Raw genomic sequence first — 24,294 nt, 5'->3', positions numbered from 1 at the left:
TTTGAAGAGTTTTTTGAGGATTGGTTTAAATATACAGCAAATATATAATAGCATGTAACATTTTTTGTTTTCTTCATCCAGACAGGTGATTTGGCTTCTACACAGTTGGGAGGAGCACCAAACCGATGGGAGGTTTTGTCAGCAACACCTACAACTATAAAAGATGAAGCTGGTAATCTAGTACAGATTCCAAGTGCTGCTACTTCGAGTGGACAGTATGTTCTTCCCCTTCAGAATTTGCAGAATCAACAAATATTTTCAGTTGCACCAGGATCAGAGTCATCAAATGGTACAGTGCCCAATGTTCAATATCAAGTAATACCACAGATTCAGTCAACAGATGGTCAGCAGGTTCAGATTGGTTTCACAGGCTCTTCAGATAATGGAGGTATAAATCAAGAAAGTGGTCAAATTCAGATCATTCCTGGCTCTAATCAAACCTTGCTTGCCTCTGGAACACCTCCTGCTAATATCCAGAATCTCATACCACAGACTGGTCAAGTCCAGGTTCAGGGAGTTGCAATTGGTGGTTCATCTTTTCCTGGCCAAACCCAAGTAGTTGCTAATGTGCCTCTTGGTCTGCCAGGAAATATTACCTTTGTACCAATCAATAGTGTTGATCTAGATTCTTTGGGACTCTCGGGCAGTTCTCAGACAATGACTGCAGGCATTAATGCCGATGGACATTTGATAAACACAGGACAAGCTATGGATAGTTCAGACAATTCAGAAAGGACTGGTGAGCGGGTTTCTCCTGATATTAATGAAACTAATACTGATACAGATTTATTTGTGCCAACGTCCTCTTCATCACAGTTGCCTGTTACTATAGATAGTACAGGTATATTACAACAAAACACAAATAGCTTGACCACTTCTAGTGGGCAAGTCCATTCTTCAGATCTTCAGGGAAATTATATCCAGTCGCCTGTTTCTGAAGAGACACAGGCTCAGAATATTCAGGTTTCTACAGCACAGCCTGTTGTACAACATCTACAACTTCAAGAGTCTCAGCAGCCAACCAGTCAAGCCCAAATTGTGCAAGGTATTACACCACAGACAATCCATGGTGTGCAAGCCAGTGGTCAAAATATATCACAACAGGCTTTGCAAAATCTTCAGTTGCAGCTGAATCCTGGAACCTTTTTAATTCAGGCACAGACAGTGACCCCTTCTGGACAGATAACTTGGCAAACGTTTCAAGTACAAGGGGTCCAGAACTTGCAGAATTTGCAAATACAGAATACTGCTGCCCAACAAATAACTTTGACGCCTGTTCAGACACTCACACTTGGTCAAGTTGCAGCAGGTGGAGCCTTGACTTCAACTCCAGTTAGTCTGAGCACTGGTCAGTTGCCAAATCTCCAGACAGTTACAGTAAACTCTATAGATTCTACTGGTATACAGCTACATCCAGGAGAGAATGCTGACAGTCCTGCAGGTGAGTCTTAAGTCGTGTCATGCCATACATAAGTTCACTGATTTGTTAATAAGGAGGGAAATTTTTTGCTTTAGGTGTTTATCAGCATCTGGCTATCTTTGAAGGTGATGATACACTTTCCTATGTTTGTATGAAAGGGAGACATCAGAGTGTTTTCAAAATTGTTCTTTATTGAAAATTTGTAGTTTTTGAAGGATTCATTTCTCCGTTATGCCAGTTACATTTGTAGTTTTTCCTTAGTTTTATATTTGTTTTCACATCTGATTGATGTTGTCAAGCATTACAGAATTTTTATTTGGCAGGTGAGGTGTCTTGGTTGTCCTTGGCGTGCTGTAAGTTAAATGTTTTATGTATTATATTTGGTGGGGGAGTTGGGTTGGCATAGTGGAAACATGGTATTGGAAGAAAGACCATTTATGCTGTTTCAGCCACTAAGTAGCTATGTGATTTTGGCCAAGTTACTATTTCTCTTACACACTCAGTCGCCTGATCATGTAAAATCGAGTTGTTGGGCTAGGTAACTGTATCTAGGGTACCTTCCAATCTGAAATTCTTTGATTCTGTGATCGTTTATTCTTCTAAGTGTGTAGTGGGCATTAAACTTAGCTGTGCAAGATATATTGTTATTGATAGTATGAGTAGAAATCTCAGAAGCCTACTCTTTGAATGTTGTGCAAGAATTAAATAATAAAGTTTAAAGAGAGTGTCATCATCTTATTAATACTATTTATTTAGATAACATTGTAGTGAATGTTTTCTCGTTCACTAAATCTTTACTTTCACTGTTGTGCTTTGTATTTGGTTTTTGTGGAGATTGTGCTATTATAACCTTGCACTGAGTCAATGATTCCAGACTCTTAAATTGGGACACTTGAATTTAATTCATTGAAATAATTCCCATCACTGTAAAGATTGCCTTTTTTGTTTTTGAAAAATATGTGATATATGCTTAGAAAATTGGAATTGCCTTGAAGCCTCAGATCTGTACTTGGAAAACCCTTAATTGCATTTGAGCCTTCTGAAGCTATGGTTTAGAGCAGCACTTCTCAAAGTGTGATCAGTGGATTCCTGAGACTCTCTCATAGGTCCTCGATGTCAACTACTTTTCATAATAATTCTAAAATTATTTCCATTGTGTTGACATTTTCACTGATAGTGGCTAAAACTGCTTGTGTCTTAGCACAAATCAAGGCAGTGGCACCAAATTGTACTACTGGTTGTTGTAAAGACACCATGCACTTGCAGTTAAGGAAAAAAGCCAGTTTCACTGAAGAAATTGATAAACCTTGATAAACCAGTCAAAATAGTTATTTTTACTAAATCTTGACCCTTCAGTGCTGCATGTCTCTTTTAATATAGTAGCTGTATTGAAATATAATTTCACGTACCATAAAATTCCCCCTTTAAAGTATGCAGTTCATTAGTTTTTAATATAGTCACAGACTTGTGTAACCATCGCCACTATCTAATTTTAGAGCATTTTCATCAACTCCCAAAAACCCTATACCCATTAGTAGTCACACCTCACCCCACTCCCCCACCTCCCTTTGGCCCTTGGCAATCACTAATGTATTTTCTCTCCCTTTGGATTTGCCTGTTCTTTCATATCGATGGAATCAGACAATACATGGTTTTTTGTTTCTGGCTTCTTTCATTAAGCATAGTATTTTCAAAGTTCATTCATATTGTAGGCTATATCAGTACTTCATTCCTTTTTGTGGTTGAATAATAGTCCGTTGTTATGGATATACCACATTTTATTCATTTGCCTGTTGATGGACAAAGTTACCGCTTTTTGGCTATTATGAATAATGCTTCCACGAACGAACATTTTTGTACAGTTTGTTGTGTGGATATGTTTTCATTTCTTTTGGGTATATACTTAGGATTGGAATTGTAGAATTGTTTGGTAACTCTTATGTTTAACATTTTGAGGAACTGCCAGACTTTTTCCAAAGTGACTGCCATTTTACATTCTCACCACCAATGTATGAGGGTTCCAATTTCTCTACATCCCCACCAACATTTATCATTGTCCTTCTTTTTGATTATAGCCATCCTAATGGGTATGAAGTGGTATCTCGTCGTGTTTTTGATTTGCAGTTCCCATTGCATATCTTTGTAATATTCTTTATGACAAAATGGGAAGTATGCTTTAATAAAGCCCTTATGCTGAGTACCAAAATAAGATGATTGTCTTTCAATTGTGCAGTTGTGTGAATTGCAAGCTGAGCTGGATGCTATTTTCATGAAACACTGTTTTTACTTGAAAGAGTGGCAAACTATGGCTATTGAGAGACTCGTGTATTTAATTGATGTTTTCTTAAAAAAAAAAAAAAAGAATTAAGTGAGCCAGTCACTTAAAGGAAAAAAACCTGACAGTATTTGCTACCAAGAATAAAATTTGGGCTTTTCAGTGAAAATTAGAATTTTGGAAAACTTGAATCTACCAAGAATTTGGTAGCTTGTTAATAATTACTTTTCTGATGAGATGGATAATTATATTAATAGGATTTTTTTGATTTTGTGTTATAATAAAATGTGCCAACATTTGGAAGATCTGTGTGATAACTCAGTGTACCAATAGTTTTCAAATGACCAACTCATGTTACAAAATCATGCATGGGTAAAAGATCCATTCAAAGTTTAAGATAGGCCAGTAAGAATCACAACGGAAAGTTTACCAATGTGAGTCCAGATTCTACATTGCAACTGACCTTTAAGAAATTGCCACTTGTCAAGTTTGGTATAGTATCAAAGAAGAATATCCACAATTGGCTGAAAGACTATCAAATTACTCCTTCCTTTTCCAACCATATATCTTTGTGTGAAACTAGATGTTCTTCATATGCTTCAGCCCGAACCACGTATTGCAACAGATGGAATGCAGAAGCAATTATGAGACTCCAGTTGTCTTCTTTTAACCTAGATGTTTAAGAGATGTGCAAAAATGTAAAACATGGCCTCTCTTCTCTTTAAACTTTTATTTATATTTTTGGAAAATAGTTGTTTTTTATAAAATGTTAGTGTTAATATAATGGATTTATTTTTAAATGAACTAAAAAAATTTGTTTCTCTTAAAATTTCTAATATAGTAAATATCAAAATATATAACCTAGGTGAACAAGAGGTTTTTGGGGACCTCAGTAATATTTAAGAGTGTAGGTGGAGTCCTGAGACCAAAAAGTTTGAGAGCTACTGGTAGAATGACAGACTTCTGAAGACATAGCAGAAGTTTTTAGAAGCTAGTTTTTAAAGCTTGTGCAAAGTTAAGGTTATGGAGTTCTATACATGTTAGGAAAACATCCCTAGAGAAGTTCTTTGTTATTTTTATGGATTTATGTTGGTCCTGAAATTAGATTGGCATAAAGCATTAAGTGCTGCAGTACAATAATTTATTTCAAGTGGAAATTTAGTTTATTGAATGGTGGCAAGAAAGGGTGAAATAAGGAAGTACTCCAGAAGGCCATTAAATTTGAATTTAAAATTTTAAAGGAATGGGGAAAGAATTTGAGAAAATAAAAGTTAAAGTGAATGAGAATAAAAATGCTACACAGTATACAGCCTATTTAGTAATAAAACCCAGGAAATTTTAATTTTGAGGATATTTGGTAATAGGAAAACTGTCTCGTCAGGTGTACTGTCTTTTTAATTGGCAAGAAGGAAGATAAATTATTTTAGGATGTTTTCTCAACTGAAGTTCAGAGTAAAAATTTTTATCTATTAGGGTATAGTATGTCCAGATGAAATGCTTAAAACTTTGACCTCATTGGTTTGCATTTTTATATTTGGTAAGTATGGAATTAATGTAACATTTTCCCAAAATGCATAAGAATGCACTTTTTTTTGTTACCAGGGCTCTGGAATTCCTTTTAACTTTTTATTTATTTTAAAGTTTCTCTTTAAGAAAAATGACCTCCACTCCAGCCTTTTTTAAGCAGTGAATCTGACTCAGGGCCCCTCCTCGTGAGGAGTATGTTGAATGCCTCCTATCCCTTAGACCAAACCCCCATCTTCCTTGGAACGCAGAGCTCAGGCCCCAATCTGCAACCCCACTCACTGCTTATATTTCTGTTCATTTCTTGCCCACTGAGAAATGCATGCTACTTTAGAGAACTTCCGTTTTCGAAGTTTTATTTTTACTTTGTCTACCCATTGCTGTGTATTTGAAACTGGATGGGAGGAGACAAAATGTGAATTTATGTATCTTTTGAATGTTTTTTCTAGTCAGAAAGTTTCCCCCAAATTCAAGCCAGGACTCTTTCAGTCTCTCAGGTTTTAGTCCTCTACCAGATTTTGTTTTATCTAAATACAAATTTATCAAAACTTCAAGACAGGGCATATTTAAAATGCAGTCGGGTGTTTGAGGTAGGAAGAAGGGTTTATAGAAGTCACTTCTTTAAAGCAAAAAATCCCTAATGTTTAGAATTTCCTTTACCCATGGAAAACTGAATAGTTGCGGACTAGTTGGTAACTGTGCTTTTTAAAATTAGTAGTGAGAGAATGGAAGCACTACAAAAAGTTGAATTTCTTAAACTTTATACTTAAGTATTGAAGGGCAAAAGGGAGTGATCTCTTATGTACTCCTACTGTGTCAGATACTGCTTAGGTGTTTTTATTTATTTTTATATATATATATATTTTTTAAGGTTTTATTTTTTTCTCCTTTTTGTCCCCAAAGCCCCCCCGGTACATAGTTGTATATTCTTCGTTGTGGGTCCTTCTGGTTGTGGCATGTGGGACGCTGCCTCAGCGTGGTTTGATGAGCAGTGCCATGTCCTTGCCCAGGATTCGAACCAACGAAACACTGGGCCGCCTGCAGAGGAGCGTGCGGACTTAACCACTCGGCCGCGGGGCCAGCCTCCTGCTTTGATGTTTTTAGATGTATTATCTCATAAATTCTTTTGCAATAATTCTGATAACTATTCTGACGTTTGGGTTAGGGAAGGAAAATGGCCCACGGCTTCACAACTAGCCTTTATTTTTCTTTATACTGTGTTACACTGACTTGGTGTTCTGCTATTTACATCAATGTATTTTTTTTACTTTCTAAAATTTTTACTTTTGCTTCAGATTTTTTTCATTTTCTGGGGAGAGGTATTAGCCTTATGTATTTTTCTCATGGTAAGTGGAGAAAATGTCTTCTGAAACGGTTTTATTGGCGATACTAACAAAATAAAAGTTTATTGGTTTTACCTAAGGAATCACATGTCAGAACTGGCTGGTTATAGAAATATACAAATACTACTAAAGGCCAAACCTATTGCTTGAAAAGCAGAGTGTATGGAGGAAATGCAGTCTTTTTAGAGCTAAAGAAAGAATGGGAAAAAATGTGAATAACTATGATGTATGCTGATTTAAAGTATTTGATAAGTCTTTTAAAAGCCATCTTACACAAATAGAGGACCAACTTTTTATGTAGACCTTAAAGTTTTTATTATTAAACATAACCTGAGGACATTTTAGTTAGGTATGGTGCAGTGTACTCAACTTTGTTTCTAATTCTGGATTCTTCATTTGGGAATCCATATATATGCATGCCATGGTCTTTCACTATATTTTGGAATTGTTAACATTTTTATTTTAAAGTTTGGAAAAATCATTTATATTCTGATTTCTCCAAAAATAGTTTTGGTTTATTCATTTTCAGTCATGTCATAATTATGTATTTACTGTACTTTATCTACTTACAAAAGTGGTATATCTTTGGTATGGAAAATAAAAACATTGTGGAAATTTTAATGTAGAAGGTGAAAGTCCCTCTAATCTCATCTCTCAGGAATAAAACTTGGTGTCGTACAGATTTTTAAGTTTTGTGATACTTATACAGCCCATACGGTTATTTTTTATCCTGCTTAATTTTAGTTACTTTTTTTCAGTAGGATGAAAATACCTACTAAGTATTTATGCTGGGAATTATATTCTGTTTAATTATCTGTTAATATAGTTAAAAGTACCCCACACGAAGAGGAGCCAAGCGTCAGACTGACTGTAAAACCAGCGGCTGGACTAGGGCTCCTTTTTGTTAAAGGGGAGCTAAAAAAAAAAGTTATTGCTTTTACCCCAGGGTATGGCTTAACTGAGGCTGTACACTTACGGAGAGGAGGACACAGGGAAATAGGAGGACATCAGAACAGTCTTATGACCAGCATTTGAACCAGTCTGAACCATTGAACTGTTTCCTCAGTGTCTAGATTTGTGGTATCTCCTGTTTTACCTCTAAACTCTAAAGCCAGTGTAAGACCTGAGTCAGCACTAGGGCCAGAGCGGCATGGTAGAGGCACTTGCAAAAATGCCAGACATGGAGGTGTAATAGAGAGAAAAATTGTACTTAAGATAAGCCTGAAAACCAAAATTCCAAAATACGTGATGAAGGCAAAATCTTTGAAAGATAGCCTGTAAAATCAACAATTAGGAGATTAATTCATGTCAGATTAAAGCAAGAGAACAATCTCTTGGAGACTTTAAAATCAGTATGTTTATAATCGTCAGTGAGATAAAGGAAACTAGCATCTTTAGAACAGAAGTTGTGAAACAAAAAAAAGGTAGAGAAACAATCAGAGCTCCTAGAAATGGGAAACATCTTTAATTGTTTCTGAGACATTGTTTAACATTTTAACATTTCTGAAATCAGAGTACACCTTACAGTCTGTGGCATGTCAATGTGTACTTGACAGTGCTTTTTCTTTTCTACTGGTAGTGGTGTGTCTTGTCAGCATTGTCTTAGATTAGATTAAATCAAAAAGGTTTTGGGGAAAAAATGAGGACAACCTTTAGATTGGACATAGAAGAATAATGAATGAATAGTAATATACTGAGGAATTTACCCAGGATACAGCACAGAGATAATGAGTGAACAGTCAAGAGGCTTGAAAGATAGATTGAGAACCACCAACAGGGCCAGCCCTGTGGTGCAGCGGTTGAGTTTGCATGTTCTGCTTTGGCTTTCCGGGGTTCTCAGGTTCGGATTCTGGGTGCGGACATGCACTGCTTGGCATGCCATGCTGTGGCAGGCGTCCCACATATAAAGTGGAGGAAGATGGGCACGGATGTTAGCTCAGGGCCAGTCTTCCTCAGCAAAAAGAAGATTGGCAACAGTTAGCTCAGGGCTAATCTTCCTCAAAAAAAAAAAAAAAGAGCCACCAACAAAGGAATTTCAGAAAAAGAGAATAAGGTGAATGGCAAGAGAAGCAAAACTTGAGACAATGGCTGAGAATTTTCTTGTGTTGAAGGAATATAGTCTACAGATGAAAATTTTACTTCAAATATTAAGTAAGGAAAATGAAAATAACTTTACCCCTGACTTATACTAAAATTACAGAGAAAGAAAGAATCTTAAATTTTAAGGGACAGAAAAGACAGATTACTAACAAAGAAATTAGAGACCTGCAGATTTTTCATCAGCCACCCATATGCCGGAAGATCATGTAGTAATATCTTCGTGGTGCTGAAAAAAAATAACCAGCAGCTGAGAATTCTATATGCAAGTAAACCCCTACTCAAGAGTTAAGATATAATGAAGACACTTAAAATACTCAAGGACTGAGAGTTTATTATTCAGAGACTCTTACTAAACTAACTACTGAAAGATTAAGTAGAAAAATGGATCCTGGAAATGAGTGGGAAGTGAGAAAATAATAGCGATCGCAGTAATGGGTAAAAAATTAATAATTCAACTGACACTAAAATACTACTAAGTTTAAAAGTTCTGAAAAATTTCAAATATATACAAAAGCAGAGAAATGTATAATGAACCTTAAGGTAACCACCTCCCAGCTTCAACACTTAGAAACATTCTACTATCCTTATTTCCTCTATTCCCACCATTTAAAATTTTATTTTTGCTGGAATATTTTAAAGCAGATCCCTGATGTTGTATAATTTTACCCCAAAATACTGATTCTCAGTGTGTTATCTGGGAGTGCCAAGACCCTTTTCATGGGGGTTCATGAGGTCAAAGCTATTTTTATAATAATACTAAAATGTTGTTTGCCTATTTCAGTCTCACCTCACAAGTAGTATTCAGTGTTTTCCAGAGTCTGCCTCGTGTGTGATAGATAACACAATAGACTGAACACAGATAAGCCAGATACTAAATTTGCAGAAATGTCAAACTATTCTCACTTTTTGACAATATATTTTCATAAGATGTTACTTATTAACATTTGTTGAGTTTATTTTAAAATTAATAAATACACCTTTAAAATTTTCTGTTTTGATTTCTAATATGGTAAATATTGATAGATATGCTTACGTAAATAAAAGGCCCTTTGAAGTCCTCAAACTTTTTTTTTGTGAGGAAGATTGGTCCTGAGCTAACATCTGTTGCCAGTCTTCCTCTTTGTTTTTTTTGGCTTGAGGAAGATGGTCCCTGAGCTAGCATCCATGCCAGTCGTCTTCTGCTTTGTATATGGGACGCCACCACAGCATGGCTTGATGAGCGGTGTGTAGGTCCATGCCTGGGATCCAAACCTGCGAAGCCCAGGCCACCAAAGTGGAACATGTGAACTTAACTACTATGCCACCAAGCCGGCCCCAAGGTCCTCAAATTTTTAAACAAATTTTTTCCATTTTTTTATAAAGACATACCATGCAGTCAAATTCACCCCTGTTTAGTGCACAATTCTACATTGTGACAAATGCACACGGTTGTGTAACCACTGTTGTAATCAAGATACAGTATCATTTCATCACTCCTCCCCAGTCCTCTGTGTCACTTCATAGTCAGCCATTCTCTCTCACCCCTGTCCTCTGGTTAATAGATGTAAACAAAAGCTCCCTTGCCAATCTTCCTCTTTTTCTTTTGGTGTTTTTGGTTGAGGAAGATTAGCCCTGAGCTAGTATCTGTGCCAGTCTTCCTCTATTTTGTATCTGAGACACCTCCACAGCGTGGCTGGTGAGTGGAGTAGGTCTGTGCCCAGGATCTGAACCTGTGAACTTGGGCTGCAGTAACGGAGTGCATGGAACTTTAACCACTCAGCCACAGGCTGGGCCCCCTTAGTAATTTTTGAGAGTTAAAGTGATCCTGTTACCAAAAAACTTGAGAACTGCCAGTCTAAAGAAGAAGGATTTTTTAAAACATAAGCGTAGTACCATTATTTGCAATATCCTAAATGTATAGTAATCCCTTAATGTTAGCTAATATCCTTGCACTGTCCTTAGCTAATATCCTTGCACTGTCCCATTTTCCCCAATTGATTAAAAAAATCTTTTTAGAATTGATTTGTTCAAATTAGAATTCAAAGACTGTATTTTTTGTTGATGTGCCTCCAAGTCTCAGCTTTTCAACTAATGGTTTTAGCAACTTTTCATTGTTGTTTGGAGCATTAAGGTTTGGAGAATGGTGATTTTTCTAATTTTTTCAATCTTTTTGTGTTTATAGCTGTGATTCTTCCAGAAAGAACCTTCCCTCATTAGCTGTTGGCTTACTCAAAAGTACAGTTTATACAAGAAAGGCAGGATAGACTATTTAGTTCATTCCTTTTATTTATCTATTTTCAAAATGAGTTGGTATCTTAGCTGCCATCAGATATTTTCTTTGTGTTTTTTGGTGTATCATTATGAACTCTTTTTTTTTAATCTGTTGTGCTTTAATTCATGGCAGTCATTATTCTTGGTAATTAATCTTTATATTGTTAAAAAAGAAACAATGCAAACCATGAAAACAAAGAAACAGAGGCACAGGACTGGTAGGAGTATGGGTTTGTGGGTTAAGGTTTTTGTCATTTTTAGGAAGATAATGTTTATAGAGAACAGTTTTAACCTTTTTACAGAAGTTTATAATTTGGATATAAGTAACTATCAAGAGAATAAAAATGCAATTTTTAACTTCTAAACTGGGGCAGGAGGTAGAAAATTATCAATCAAACAGAAAATAGGAAAGAAGAAAAAATGTAGCAAAGAAAAACAGTAATAATAGATATAGAAATTCAGGACAGCCCTGAAAAGGAAACAGGAAAAAAAAATACTAGTAATCCCACGAGTAAAGTTGGTAAATTATCTTCCAGTATTCTGCTATATAATCTTCCAGTCTTTTTTCTGTGCATATAATATACTGTATATATAAATAAATTGGGGTCACATACACAACAACTTTATAACTTTTTTCCCAAACACTATATTGTGTGCATTTTCCCACATCAGTTTTCTACAATTTGATTATTTGGTTTCATTACTAAGTATTTTTGTATGGATGTTCCCTGATTTAACTAATCCTCTGTTGTTAGATGTTTAGGTTATTTCTCATTTTTTCCTGTTACATGGAAATCTTTGCCCACAATTCTAATTCTTTTCTTATGCAGAAGTACTAAAGTGGAATTATTGGGTTAAACAATGTTACTATTGAAGGCTTTTATATATATTGCAAAAATGTTCTTTCACCAGCTTTGTATGAGAGCATGGGGTTTTGCATATTTCATCCATAACTAGGATATCATTTTATCAAATGGGCAAACTTTTGGAGGATATAAATGGAATCTAATGTATTCATTTATTATTAGGGAACTTGAACATTTCTATTTTATGTGTTTATTGGCTATTTGTGTTTCCTTGGTCAATAGCCTTTCATGTTTTTTGCTTCCCCCCGACTGCTACTAATTTGTAAGACCCTTTTTTTTTTAAAAGACATCTTTATATGTTAAAGACATTACTCTTTTGTAACACACAACAAGTATTTTCTCCACTTGTTTGCCTTTAAGTTCAGTCATGGTGAGTTTTAGTACATGTAAGTTAGTACTAGACTCTTTTTTTAAGCAAAATAATTTGGAAACTTTGAAGCATAGTTTTTGAGTTTAGTTTGTATTGATTTATGAGTCATCAGATGCAATTCAGCAGTTTATGGAAGAAATTGGGAATTTCAAATTATAATTCCTATGACTAGAAAAATATCTAGAATACATTATATGCCTTTTAAAATAAAATCATTTTAAATGTATGTTTTTGGTCACACTTGTTATTTTTTTAGTATTCTATGGAAAAATAGTGCTCACAGATCCCTGAGTAATTCTTTGAGGATGATACAGGAATCTCAAATATCTATTTAATTTAACAGTATTATTCTGACGTAGCTATGTGATTTAGACCATGGAATCTTAGGTCAGCTAATTAGACTGATTAATTGCATCTTCAACAAATGGCTGCTCAGTGTCTGTTTTTAAATTCTTTTCTCTTTATTTTCTGAAGTTGTATATTCAAATTATGATTAACCAGATTTACCCCATAATGTACCCAGTAATAATAATGCAAATTAGAATTCTAGATGGACACAACAGAATGGAAACCACCTGATGTGTGATTTGCGTTAGAATGCTTCCTTTGATATATTACTCTATGGTGCCATATTACTTTTAATCTAAGAATAACTTTGTTAAAGCTAGTCTCTAAACTACTTGGTTATTTTAGTGGTTCATGGGGACAGTTTTTGTATCCGACTTTATTTCGTGAGAGTACTTGATATGTGACATTTTTCATAAATTCTCCTCTGATGAATAGTACCATCATTCTCCCAGCAACCTAGATTAGAGAAGTCAGTCAATTATTATTCATTCAGTCAAGAGGTATTTGAGGGTATACTACAATATTCCAGGTAATGTTTTTTAGGTTCTTTGTAACAGTGAAAGAGACAAAGTCCCATCCTCATGAATTTTTTGTTTTAGTGGATGAAAACAAGCAAACACAGTAATTTTAGGTGAGTGTTATGAAGAAAATAAAGTAGGGTTATGAAATAGGGAATATGAAAAAACCATAGAGGATGGTGGTTGTTTTAGGTAGGATGGTTGGGAAATACCTCCTTAAAAGGAGATGAAATTGAAGTACCGACCTGAACATTGGGAAAGGAATCTGCCATATTGAGATCTGGAGGAAAGAGTATTCCAGGAAGAGAAAATGAACGAAGGTGGCTGGAGCTTAGTAAATGAGAGCTGTTAGAAGATGAGATTGGAAGTAGGTAGAGGGCAGATAATATAACCCATGGTAAGGCATTTAGATTTTAATTTTTTAAATAGGAAAACCTTGGAGGATTTTGAGTAGGGGAATGACATAATTTTATTTGTTTTAAAAAGATCCCTCTGGCAGATCCTGTGGCAGACAGGGTTTGAGAGGGTGGGGGTTGGAATGGCAAGAGTAAGCACAAGGCTAATGCAAGTAATACGGGCAGAAGAGAATATTATAGGCTGGTAATAAGGAAAGTCTGGGAAAGGGTGGAGTAAAGAGAGAATTACGACTTCCATTTTGCCTATTAGATATCCAAGTGATGGTTTAAGTAGAAAGTTGGGTATCAGAATCTGGAGCTCAGATTGGGCTAGAGAGAAAATTTTCGGAGTCTTTAATGTAGATAGAGGTGATCACATGAAATCATTTGTGTCGTAGCTTTTCAACATTTGGCTGCATGGTAGAATCTCAGGGAACTTCTAAAAAATGCCAACAATTGATATTTATCCTCCTCCCAGTTCTAATTTAATTACTGTGCATGAGGCCTAGGAAAGATGTATTTTAAATAAAGTCCCCAAATGATTTTGAAGTGCAGCTGATTTGAAAATTGGTAACTTAGTGGGGAAAGAATATAGAGAAGAGATTAGAAAATAGTATCATTCTGAGCCTCAGATGATTTTTCTAGATTTTTAAAAAATGCAGTATCTAGCACAGAATCAAAAGTAACCAGACATATGAGGAGATGAGACACTATGAGTGAGGACAGAAACAGCAGACCACAGAGATAAGACTTATTGGAACTCTAGATACTAGAATTATCAAACATAGACTAAAACAGCTGTTTTCTATGGTCTAGTAGATAAATGCCAAGCTTGAAAAGTTTTTAACAGAGAGTGGGAGACTGTAACAAATGACATAGCAGATTTGTAAAGGAACCAAATGGAAATTCAGGAACTGAAATTTAAGATAACCAAAATTGAGGAAAATCATTAGGGTTGAATCCTGGGACATTTTCAACATTTAGAGGATGAGAAGTGGAGGAGCCAGCAAAAGAAACAGAAGGAGTTCCCAGGAGAGAGTGATATCCTGGAAGCCAAGTGAGTAAACTGCTTAAGAATGGAAGAGAGAGTTCATAACTTTTCAGATATTGTGGCGGGTATTTAAGGTGATAGAGAATGGGATGCTGGTTGTGGGTGACAAGTGGTTTCAGTGAAGTGCTAGAGAAGAAAGCCTGAATAGAATGACTTAAAAGGAGGTTAAGGGAAGAGGAAGTAGCTACAGTAATTACAGGCAAATATTTTGAGGGTTTTTTTTTCTGTTAAGGAGAGGATCATTGAAATAGGAGCTGGTAGCTGAAGGTGGACTTGAGGTCAAGGGAGAGTTTTTCTGGGAATGCCTCAATAAAGAGTGAGAAATTGATGATGCATGAAGAAGATTAATAGAGAAAAGTTTTAAAGAAGGCAAGCAAGATGAAATACAGGATACGGGTTATAGGGATTGGCCACAGATAAGAGTGGGGGTAATGATATGTTATAATGGGAAGGGCATAGAATAGAGCTTTACAGATGCAGGTATGTGTTGGTAGGAAGATAAGGTAATTCTTGTCATACAGCTCCTAATTTCCTTCTGTAATAAGCTGAGATGGGTGAGGAGGGCAGGTGTTAGAAATTTAAGAAGGAGGAAGATAAGAAATAGTCATTTGAGAGAATTGGAAGGTGAAATTACTGGTAAAATGTAAGAATTACAGGGGTTACTGGATGCTCACTTGAGTAATTAATTAGCACAATTGTGTTTTTTCTCCAGTTACCTTTAGCTATTTGGATGCAGGTGCAGGGTTAACTCTTCTCTGTTTCCTGGTAGAAAGTTTCCAAGTTCTTTTAGTTAGTTCTTTTAGTTTTATCTCTGGCATTGTTTTGTGATCTGTTTGTCCTCTCCATTCTCATTTTGTTGGTCTGGCTTTTACTGTTCTCCTTGGCTATTATAACATTTAATCTGTTTGCTATGCCTCAAATCTTTCCTCTTTGCAGTGCATTTAAAATTCTTCTTAAAAAATTTATTCCTACACAAGGCACAAATTCAGAAAGTATAAAAGGATAATCATTAAAAAGTCTCATTCCCGGGGCTGGCCCGGTGGCCAAGTGGTTAAGTTCGCGTGCTCCGCTGCAGGCGGCCCAGTGTTTCCTTGGTTCGAATCCTGGGCGCGGACATGGCACTGCTCATCAAACCACGCTGAGGCAGCGTCCCACATGCCACAACTAGAAGGACCGACAACGAAGAATATACAACCATGTACGGGGGGGGGGGGGGTGGCTTTGGGGAGAAAAAGGAAAAAAATAAAATCTTAAAAAAAAAAAAGTGTCTTTCCCTGCTTAACCCCCTAGATTCCCTCCCTAGAGGTAGCAATTGTTAGCTTTTTTGGGAAGTGTGGAATATTTCTGGTGGATGGATGCATTTACGAACATAACCATACCTATATATTCTCTGCCATTCCCTGAAATAGTACCATACTTTACCCATTCTTATGCATTTAAAATTTTTGTGTTGAATCTATTAATATTACAAGCACAGGCTATCTCATTCTTTGTAATGGCAATAGCAGTTTTCTCTTGAACAAATACCTTGTCATTTATTTAATGATTCTTATTGATGAGAATTTATCTGCAATCTTACTTCAAGTAATACTGCAGTGAATATCCTTGTACACGTTTTGTTTTGTTTTTTTCCCTTAGAGAAAGTATATATATCCAAAGGATATATATCTAGAAGCAAAATTCCTAGATATAGGAATGTATATAATTAGAGATTATATACATTTTTAGTTTTGGAAGATACTGGAAGTTGTTCTGATATATGCTTTACATTAGTTAATCTTCCTTAAACACAGGTCATGTTGTTGCCTTTTGAAAAATAAAATCTTCAGTGGCTCTTCCATTGCGTTTATTTTTGTTTCAGCTTTATCGAGGTATAATTGAAGTTATAATTGTATTCTGTTGCCTTTAAATTGAGGTCTGTTGAGTCTACAAATATGTATAGAGTTCCTGCTGTACCAGATGCTGGGGATACAAAGATGAATAGGATACTTCTTGCACTAAATTTTTTTGTAATCTAGCGGGTTGGACCAGGGTTTCTCAATCTCCACACTATGGATATTTTGGGCCTGATGATTCTTTGTTGTGGGTGCTGTGCATAGGATGTTTAGCAACCTCCCTCACTTCTACCCACTAGATGCCGGTAACACTCCTTACCTCCAGTTGTGACAATAAAAAATGGCTTCAGACATTGCCAAATGTCCCCTGAAGGGCAAAAATAGCCCTTCTTTATTTTGAGAACCATTGGATTAACAGATCTGTAGAAGATTCTAATACCATGTGGTAAATGGGATATTGACATTGAACCACAGTACTTTAGGAACACAGAAGAGTAGAGGAGTAACCTTTGGGTTGAAATCTTGTAAGGTTTAGCTCAGATACTACCTCATCCCATATTCTTTCCTAACTCCTGCCTCCTTTAACTTACTGCTTGTTTAATAGCACATTTTCTTTGTTTGATATTATGGTTAACATGTTTGTCTCCTTTTAATTCAGTGATCATTTCCTATTCATCTTTCTATCGCTCTGCTTTTTTTTTGAGAATTAATAAATGAAGAAATATCAGTAATAGGTACAGAATAAACATGGATTTCTGTGGTAATGTACAATGTAAATTTTACCCATTTGCCTCTGAAATGATTAGCTTTGTTCACATGTGTGAAATGCATGATATCTGTTGATATTATACCATTACCAATTGTGTAATTGTGTTAAATTTTAAGCTTTTTAAAGACTCTTGACATTTAGAATTAAATTTTAGAAACCAGCCTATAAACCTATGGGGGAAAAAAAACCAAGAGTAGCAAAAGGAATTTCAGATTTAGTCTTGCCTGCATATGAGGGAATTTGGAAAAGTTAAGTGACTTCACCCAGTCTTTTTTTAACACTATAGGTTTCATGTATTTATTCTAAGAATAACATGATGAAAGATTTTAAAAATGTAAGTTCTTCATCTTTGAGCACTACATTCTGAAGTATTTCTAGATGAAATGTTATGTCTGGGATTTGTTTCCAAATAATATGGAGCCAGTGTGGAGTATAGGTGAAACAGAATTATCCTAGAGTTGATTGTTGAAAGTGGGTGATGGGTACATTGGAATTTGTTATATTGTTCTACTTTTGTGTGTATTTGAGGTTTTTCTGTGATAAAAAGCTTTCAAAAATATAAGTTTTATCCTCTCCTGTTTTTGATTACTGGGCATTTTGGATTGTTAAACTTTTTTAAAAGAAATTTAATATACATGTAAGATTGGACTTTAATTTTGATGTCAAAAATCCCCTATGATGTTTGAGTTAGTGAGCGTTGTTCATAGTAACAACTTGGACAGGGTGTGGATACTTAGTTGTTTCACAAGTGTCCAGAAGATTTTATGATTCTGTGAAAACCTTGAAGATGGATTTTGGCTGTTTAGACTATTTCCCTGCTTTATCGCCTGTAATATAAAGAAGGTAGTTGATAAATTTCAGAGAATAGCCAGTCACACCAAACTACAGTGAAATATTCTTGGGGTATTTTGGACATAAAGTGGAAAGCTAGATACATTTTCTTATAAATGCTCTTGGTGCTTAAATTTTTGCAGCCTAGTTTGGGCCAAGAGATTGTAAAAGCTCAAGGAATTGAGAGAAGAGAGGAGTTGAACAAGTTTCTTAGAGTAGAACTGTATTTAGTTAAATAAGTCAAATAGCACTTTTTTGATATTGTGTGGTCTGTAAGAGAAGTACATGTTCATATTCCCAAGAGGCTTACAGATTTGTAGGGCATATCTAAAACAGACACATGGAGCGATAATCATCAACATGAACCAATGTGTAATTGACAGTGTAAATCAATGAAATGTTACTAATTGCATGATACAGATAATCGTGTAGAAGTTCAGAAGAGAGGAAGATCAAAGAGGGCTCCAGGTGTTAGGAAAGACTATAGAGAAGGGAGAACTTCAATGGAGCAATCTAGATATTTGTAGATAGAGAGATGAGGGGAAGATGTTTACTAACAAGGCAAAAAGCAATATAAATGAGAATAGAGGCAGCCTATCCAAGAGACAGTTTAATAGCCATCATTTCCCAAAAAATGGTTTGTAAGATATTAATAGCTATTAAATAAGTTATGAAAATTCTCATCAGTATATTAAAGTTTCTGAGAAACCCGTGACTGTTTAAGGAAAGGAAGCAGCATCCTTTTTCTTTTTTTAGATTATACATCTCTAGAGGTTAGTATTTCATTGGGTTAATTGAGAGAAACTCTTTGGGAAATGCTATAATGGCATGAATAGAAGGCTGGGATGTTTGGGGACTAGTGACTGACAGGACACATTTGGGTAAGAGAGTGGAGAGCACTGAATACTATTGGTGAAGATTTTAATGTTTTTAACTTAACAAGCTCTTGAAGGTTTTCGAACAGATGAATGACGTGAATAAATCTGTGCTTGGAGATGTACTTCAGGAATAGATTGAAATGGAAAGAAACTGGCACTAAAGAAGGTAGGAGCTATTTCAGTTATACAGGGATAAAGTAAAGAAGTAAGAATGCTAGACATTTCAAAAGATGAATCTGCAGGATTTGGGATTAGCTATCGGGAATAAAAAAGGAATCCTTTGTTTTGAAAAAGGTCCTATCATTGGCAGAGTTGGGAAGGGAAACTAAGCTGAGGAGGCAAAGGGATACCAGTTTTAATGGATTGCATTTGTGGTGCTAGGTTGGAATGACTTGGTAGTAGAGCCAGGGAACTGATCTCAGGACAAAGGACTGGAATTCTGTGGAATAGAGGTGAAAGGCATTAAAGTGATGAGGGTAGATAAACTGAAGGAGAGAGTTATGAAAGGGAAAATGTTTTGGGAGATTTTGAGGGATGGGGACTATAAATTATTTAGCTACTCTGTTACTACCAGTAAAACATGCAGAAAAACTTGTATATTATGTACCATTTCTGAGATCTTTTAGGATTGTTAAATTTTAGTGGGTAATATATTTCTTTGGGTAGCAGGAGAACAGGTATTTCTTTGTCTTCTCACATCTGGCATCAGAAGGTTTAGTTTGGATGCAGTAGATATTTTTGGTTTTGGTTGTTTTGTTGGTTGGGATTTGGCTTTGTCTTATTTATTATTTTCTCTCAGAAAAGCATGATGTGGATTGCTTATCAGTTCTAGATATTATCACTTCTGCTTTATTTAAAAGAGGTTATTTTATCCTAGACTGGTAAGTAATAAGTTAGAATGCCCAACTTCAAAACAAAGGTTTTGTAGGAAGGAATTAACTGCTGGATGAAACCAATCCACGTATATACTGGTATATTTATTCCCTAAGCAAAATTTGCTGTTTTATTTACATAAGCTCCTCCTTGTGGGCTTTTTTATTGCCACCACTTAAACCTCACTCTTTAATTCTCAATACCTCACGTAATCTGGTCATTATCTTGGGTCCTCTCACATGCTGAAATTCTTTCTTTGGATGCTTAAATGAAGGTGGAATGGAATGTAAGCATTTATTTTTAGAAGAAAGGGGTTTCAGCCTTAGACCTGTGAAAGTAAAGCTTTAAGCTTTGAAGTAATGCCTATATTTTGGATAAATAGGCAGTTGATTTTTATGTTACAGTATTAAATGGCCGAAAGTTAACTTATAAAGGTGATAAGGAAATCTTTTTGAAAAATAGTTTTCATTAACATTATTTTCCTCTTCATTTTCCCCTGTTTCACCACACTTTTGAGGAATAAATGTGGCTCTCCCATTTAATTTCCCTTCAGCCTGTACTTCTTTCAGCAGCAGCACTTGGAAAGGCCCGGCAAGAAGTTTAAAGAAGATTTGAAGTACTTGTTTGCCAAAATAAAGTAGAAGGAATAGTATTTGAGCTCTAGTCACATCTTTTCAGTTGTTTTTTACCAAACCTTCAGAAACTTTGTTAAAGAAAAAATTGTGTTCCATAGTAAAGAAACTACATGTCTTAGAGTTACTATTTCAAGTAACTAGTAGCAGTAGTAATTTAACACTTCATCATTTTGCTTTTTGAAGTAGGTATATGTTGGGGGGAAAAGCGAAGTTTAAAAGATACAATTCCTTGAAGATATAATTTGAAAATTTTATATTGTGATTTAAAAAAGGAATATGGTAGTCATTAGTGCTATCTACCTAGTATTTCTGGTTTTCTCTCTGGGCAAACCAAAGTTGAAGGTAGCTATGTAGCTTGCCTTGGGCAATGCAATATGCCATAGTGACTACTCTACCAGTCTTGATCCCTAAGTAAGGAAAGCATGCAGTACACCCTCAGCTATGGTGGACATGAATAAAAAATAAGCCTTTGGTTTAAGTCACTGAGATTTCACGGGTTGCTTACTACTGCAACTTAATTTTGCCCTGTGTGGTCTAATATGGTAGCCACTGGATCCGTAATGCTATTAAGCACTTGAAATGTGGCTAGACTGAATGGAGATGTGATTAAGTGTAAACTACAAACTACATCTTAAGATTTAGTATGAAAAGAAAGAATGTAAAATATCTTAATTTCTATGTTGATTGCAGGTTGAAATTAATTTATTTTAGGTATATTGGGTTAAATGAAATGTTATTAAAATTAATTTCAGTTTCTTTTTACCTTTTTGATGTAGCTACTAGAAAATTTAAAGTTACATGTGACTTGGATTGTATTTCTATTGGGCAGCACTTATGTACCCTATCTTGACTAAAATCAAAACTGATGGGAAGAGTAGGCTACTATAACAAAAACCCTCAAATGTGGCATTGGCTCAAGGATCAGGCAGCAAGAAAACTAATATTAGAGGCTGGGAAGATGCAGTGCAGAGAAGCATTTGGTAAATCTTGCTGCAGTAACTTGGAAGGCAAGTAGTGTACCTAATGCACTTGTAGCTTTAGAGGACGAGGTTGGAAAACAAATTGTATTTTAGCTGTTGTTGGCTCCATTTGACAAGATATAAGAAAGAGATGAGCTGGAAAATGATTGGCCGGTCTGCAAGTAGGAGTGAGAAACAGAAAGTCCAGAAATTTGGAGATGCATAGGATTGGAAGAAGCGACTGCTTCTTACCTTGATCAGAAAGAGATGAAACTGAGAACCCTTTCGAGCAGATAATTAAAATTCATTCTTATAGCAAGGATCCAATTAATCAAGGTTATGACCATCACTCATATTGTTGTTTTAAAATTATTTATTGAGGTCATATTGGCTTATAACATTGTGTAAATTTCAGGTGTACATTATTATATTTCAGTTTCTGTCTAGATTGCCTCATGTTCACCAGCAATAGTCTAGTTTTTATCCACCATAACATATGTGCCGCTTTTGCCCTCCCCCTGTTCCCTTCCCCTCTGGTAACCACCAGTCTGTTCTCCTTATCCACGTGTTTGTTTGTCTTGCACATATGTTACTCTCATTGTTAAAACCTCTGAATAGATTAAAGTGACTCAGTAAAGGTCTACTGAGGGAGTGGTGTCTTTCAGTTGTATTAGGGAAAAGAGACTAAAGGTATGGATTTCCTACTAAAGCCAGGTAAGCCCAAGGTACCCACAATTAAGTAGAGAGAAATAGACACACAGTCTGTGGGGCAAGAAAGCAAAGAAATGTAGTAAATCTAAGAGACATATCTAGAAAAAAAGCCGTGGTTCTGGATATTGGCACTTGGAACTGGCTAAAATCAAACGGATAAGAAGCCTTCTAAGTTTTTTAAGGAGCTGTACAGGCAAAGGAACCACAAGAATTGAAAAAAGTGTGAAAAAAAGTGTAAGTGCTTGAGATTTAATGTTCTTGGTCTCCACCCCCTAACATTCTACCAGCAGGCTGGGAATTGTGCCTTGCTGAGGAGGCACACTCTCTGGTTCTGCTTCACTTGTGGTGGAGGAAGGTAACAGACAAGGAAGTCTCCCAAGAGGCACAGAGAGCACTGGACTTAGAAACTCCTCCCAGTGGTCAATCAGAGCATCCCCTGTTACCAGAGCAGAGAACCCTTGCACTATCTGTTCAGCTGGGTTTATGAATTACTGTGAACCATTGACTGTGGTGTCTCTTGTTCCTCCTGTTTTGAACAGGAGTGTTTTTTCATGGTTATACTTACCTTGTTCTGTCATTGTGTATTGTCTGTGAAGGGAGGTAGATTAACTTGTTTTAGTTAATAGGTCTCTGTGAAGAGGGGCTACATCTGGACCTGATGGAGGTTATTTCCACATCATCCACAGATCCTGGCCTTTGAGCTAATGCTCTAACTAGATGGGATTGTTGGGTTATCTTCTGCAGGGGCAGGGACAGGGGTATTCCCCATGTGGAAAGAAGAGTAAACTGAGTATTTCACCAGTAGCGGGGCTTGGGAGACATGACTTAATAAATAGTCCCCTTCTCTTCTTCGAAACACATGATAGAATTGTCCTTTCCTCTCATTTTTGAAGTCTGGCATGGCTATGTGACTTACTGTGGCCACTAGTATGTGAATGGAAGTTTAAGAGCAGGATGTGATTTACACTCTCCTTTTTACCTTCCTTGGCAAGGTAGTCTTGGAAGCATGTGTCAAGTGAAGCCTAAGTCCCTGATGGACTGTGATAAGCAGATCTCCCCTGCCAACCTGAATTGGATACGTAAAATTAGTGAGAAATAAACTTTTGTTGTCTCAAGCTATTGAATTTTTGGGATTGTATGTTACTATAACACAACCTCACTGTCCTGATTAATGTGTTAGGTTATAATTTTAGTCACAGTAGGTGCTCAATAAATGTTTGAATTGAATACATTGAAATTTGAGAGCAAAAGAAAATGTGCAAATTTTAGACTACCAAGGTACAGCTTTTGGGCTTATATTCCTTTTAATAGCCAACCCACACATTGGCTACGTATATACATTATATATAATACATATATATGTAGTATGGCAAAGAGATTATGTAGGTAGAAGACACAGGAAAAAAAAGAAAACACTGAAACTTGTAACATTATACCTAGAAATAACTTCAGAGCTATGCATGGGTGTGGTTTACTGGATCATTTAAAACATTGATCCTATTTCTGATGATAGCAACTCTATAAGATTGTTGAGAATCCACAGAAAGTGTTGTGAATAATCCTTAGAAAAAATAATATGCATTTCTAACACAAGATTGAGGAAGGAGAATCTTACTCCTTTTGCTTAAAAGGAATATTTTTTTTTTTAATGAGAGGGTAGGGGGAAAACTCCAAACCATTATTTTTTCCAGCTGTAGCAGCAGTGGCAGCAACATCAGTTTTAGTCCAGTGCTAGAGTAGAACTTCTTTCTCAAATGAAGTCTTAGGTAGAACCCCAATGTATAAAACTGGTCGTATGGGGCTGCTCTGATTTATATGAGGACCTGGGACCCCATATATTTATCTTCTCTGCTGACACTCATAGTGTCCTTTAAGGAAACAGTTTGAGAGTTTTTATGCAGGAGCAGGTATAGCCACTGTAGCCGTCTTCGTTCTTTTAGGTTTGGTTTCTTAGGAGAAGGCTCAGATTCTTTGTTTATGCCTAATTTGTCCAATGTTTTAACAATCCTGCCTGATTTTCAAGTTTAAGACTGGCTTGGAAGATATACATTAGAAGGGATGATAGGTCTGGTGGCCTGAGAGTTGGGGAATGGAGAGAGTTGATATCACCAGAGTTGGGAAGAAGGCAAGTAATCAAAAACTAGAATTCTAGACATTTTTACTGCAGTGTTCAGGGCTTGTCTAATACCATAAATTATTTTTAATAATGAATTGTAGTCACTAGACAAAGGTTAAAAATAATGTTCTGAGCTTCCTGCCAAAGAAAATAGGTAAATGTGTAATTATTCTGGAGAGATTTCCATTCAAAATATGGTAACCTATAGTTAGCTGGTAAACTACCTT

General features: G+C 35.9%; 1 protein-coding gene across 4 annotated transcripts in view; it reads left to right on the top strand.

The window, feature by feature from the left end:
* Positions 1-24,294, top strand: part of SP3 (Sp3 transcription factor) — a 55,859-nt gene that overhangs the window by 9,638 nt on the left and 21,927 nt on the right. For all 4 annotated transcript variants that reach the window (XM_070580218.1, XM_070580217.1, XM_070580216.1 and 1 more), the window contains one exon: positions 82-1,441. In XM_070580218.1, the coding sequence (XP_070436319.1) occupies positions 82-1,441 (1,360 nt within the window). The remainder of the gene's footprint in view (positions 1-81; positions 1,442-24,294) is intronic.

Source organism: Equus przewalskii, chromosome 17, assembly GCF_037783145.1.
Source record: "Equus przewalskii isolate Varuska chromosome 17, EquPr2, whole genome shotgun sequence".
Taxonomy (NCBI): domain Eukaryota; kingdom Metazoa; phylum Chordata; class Mammalia; order Perissodactyla; family Equidae; genus Equus; species Equus przewalskii.
Note: the sequence above shows the minus strand (reverse complement) of the source record. Positions and strands in the feature narration are given on the sequence as shown.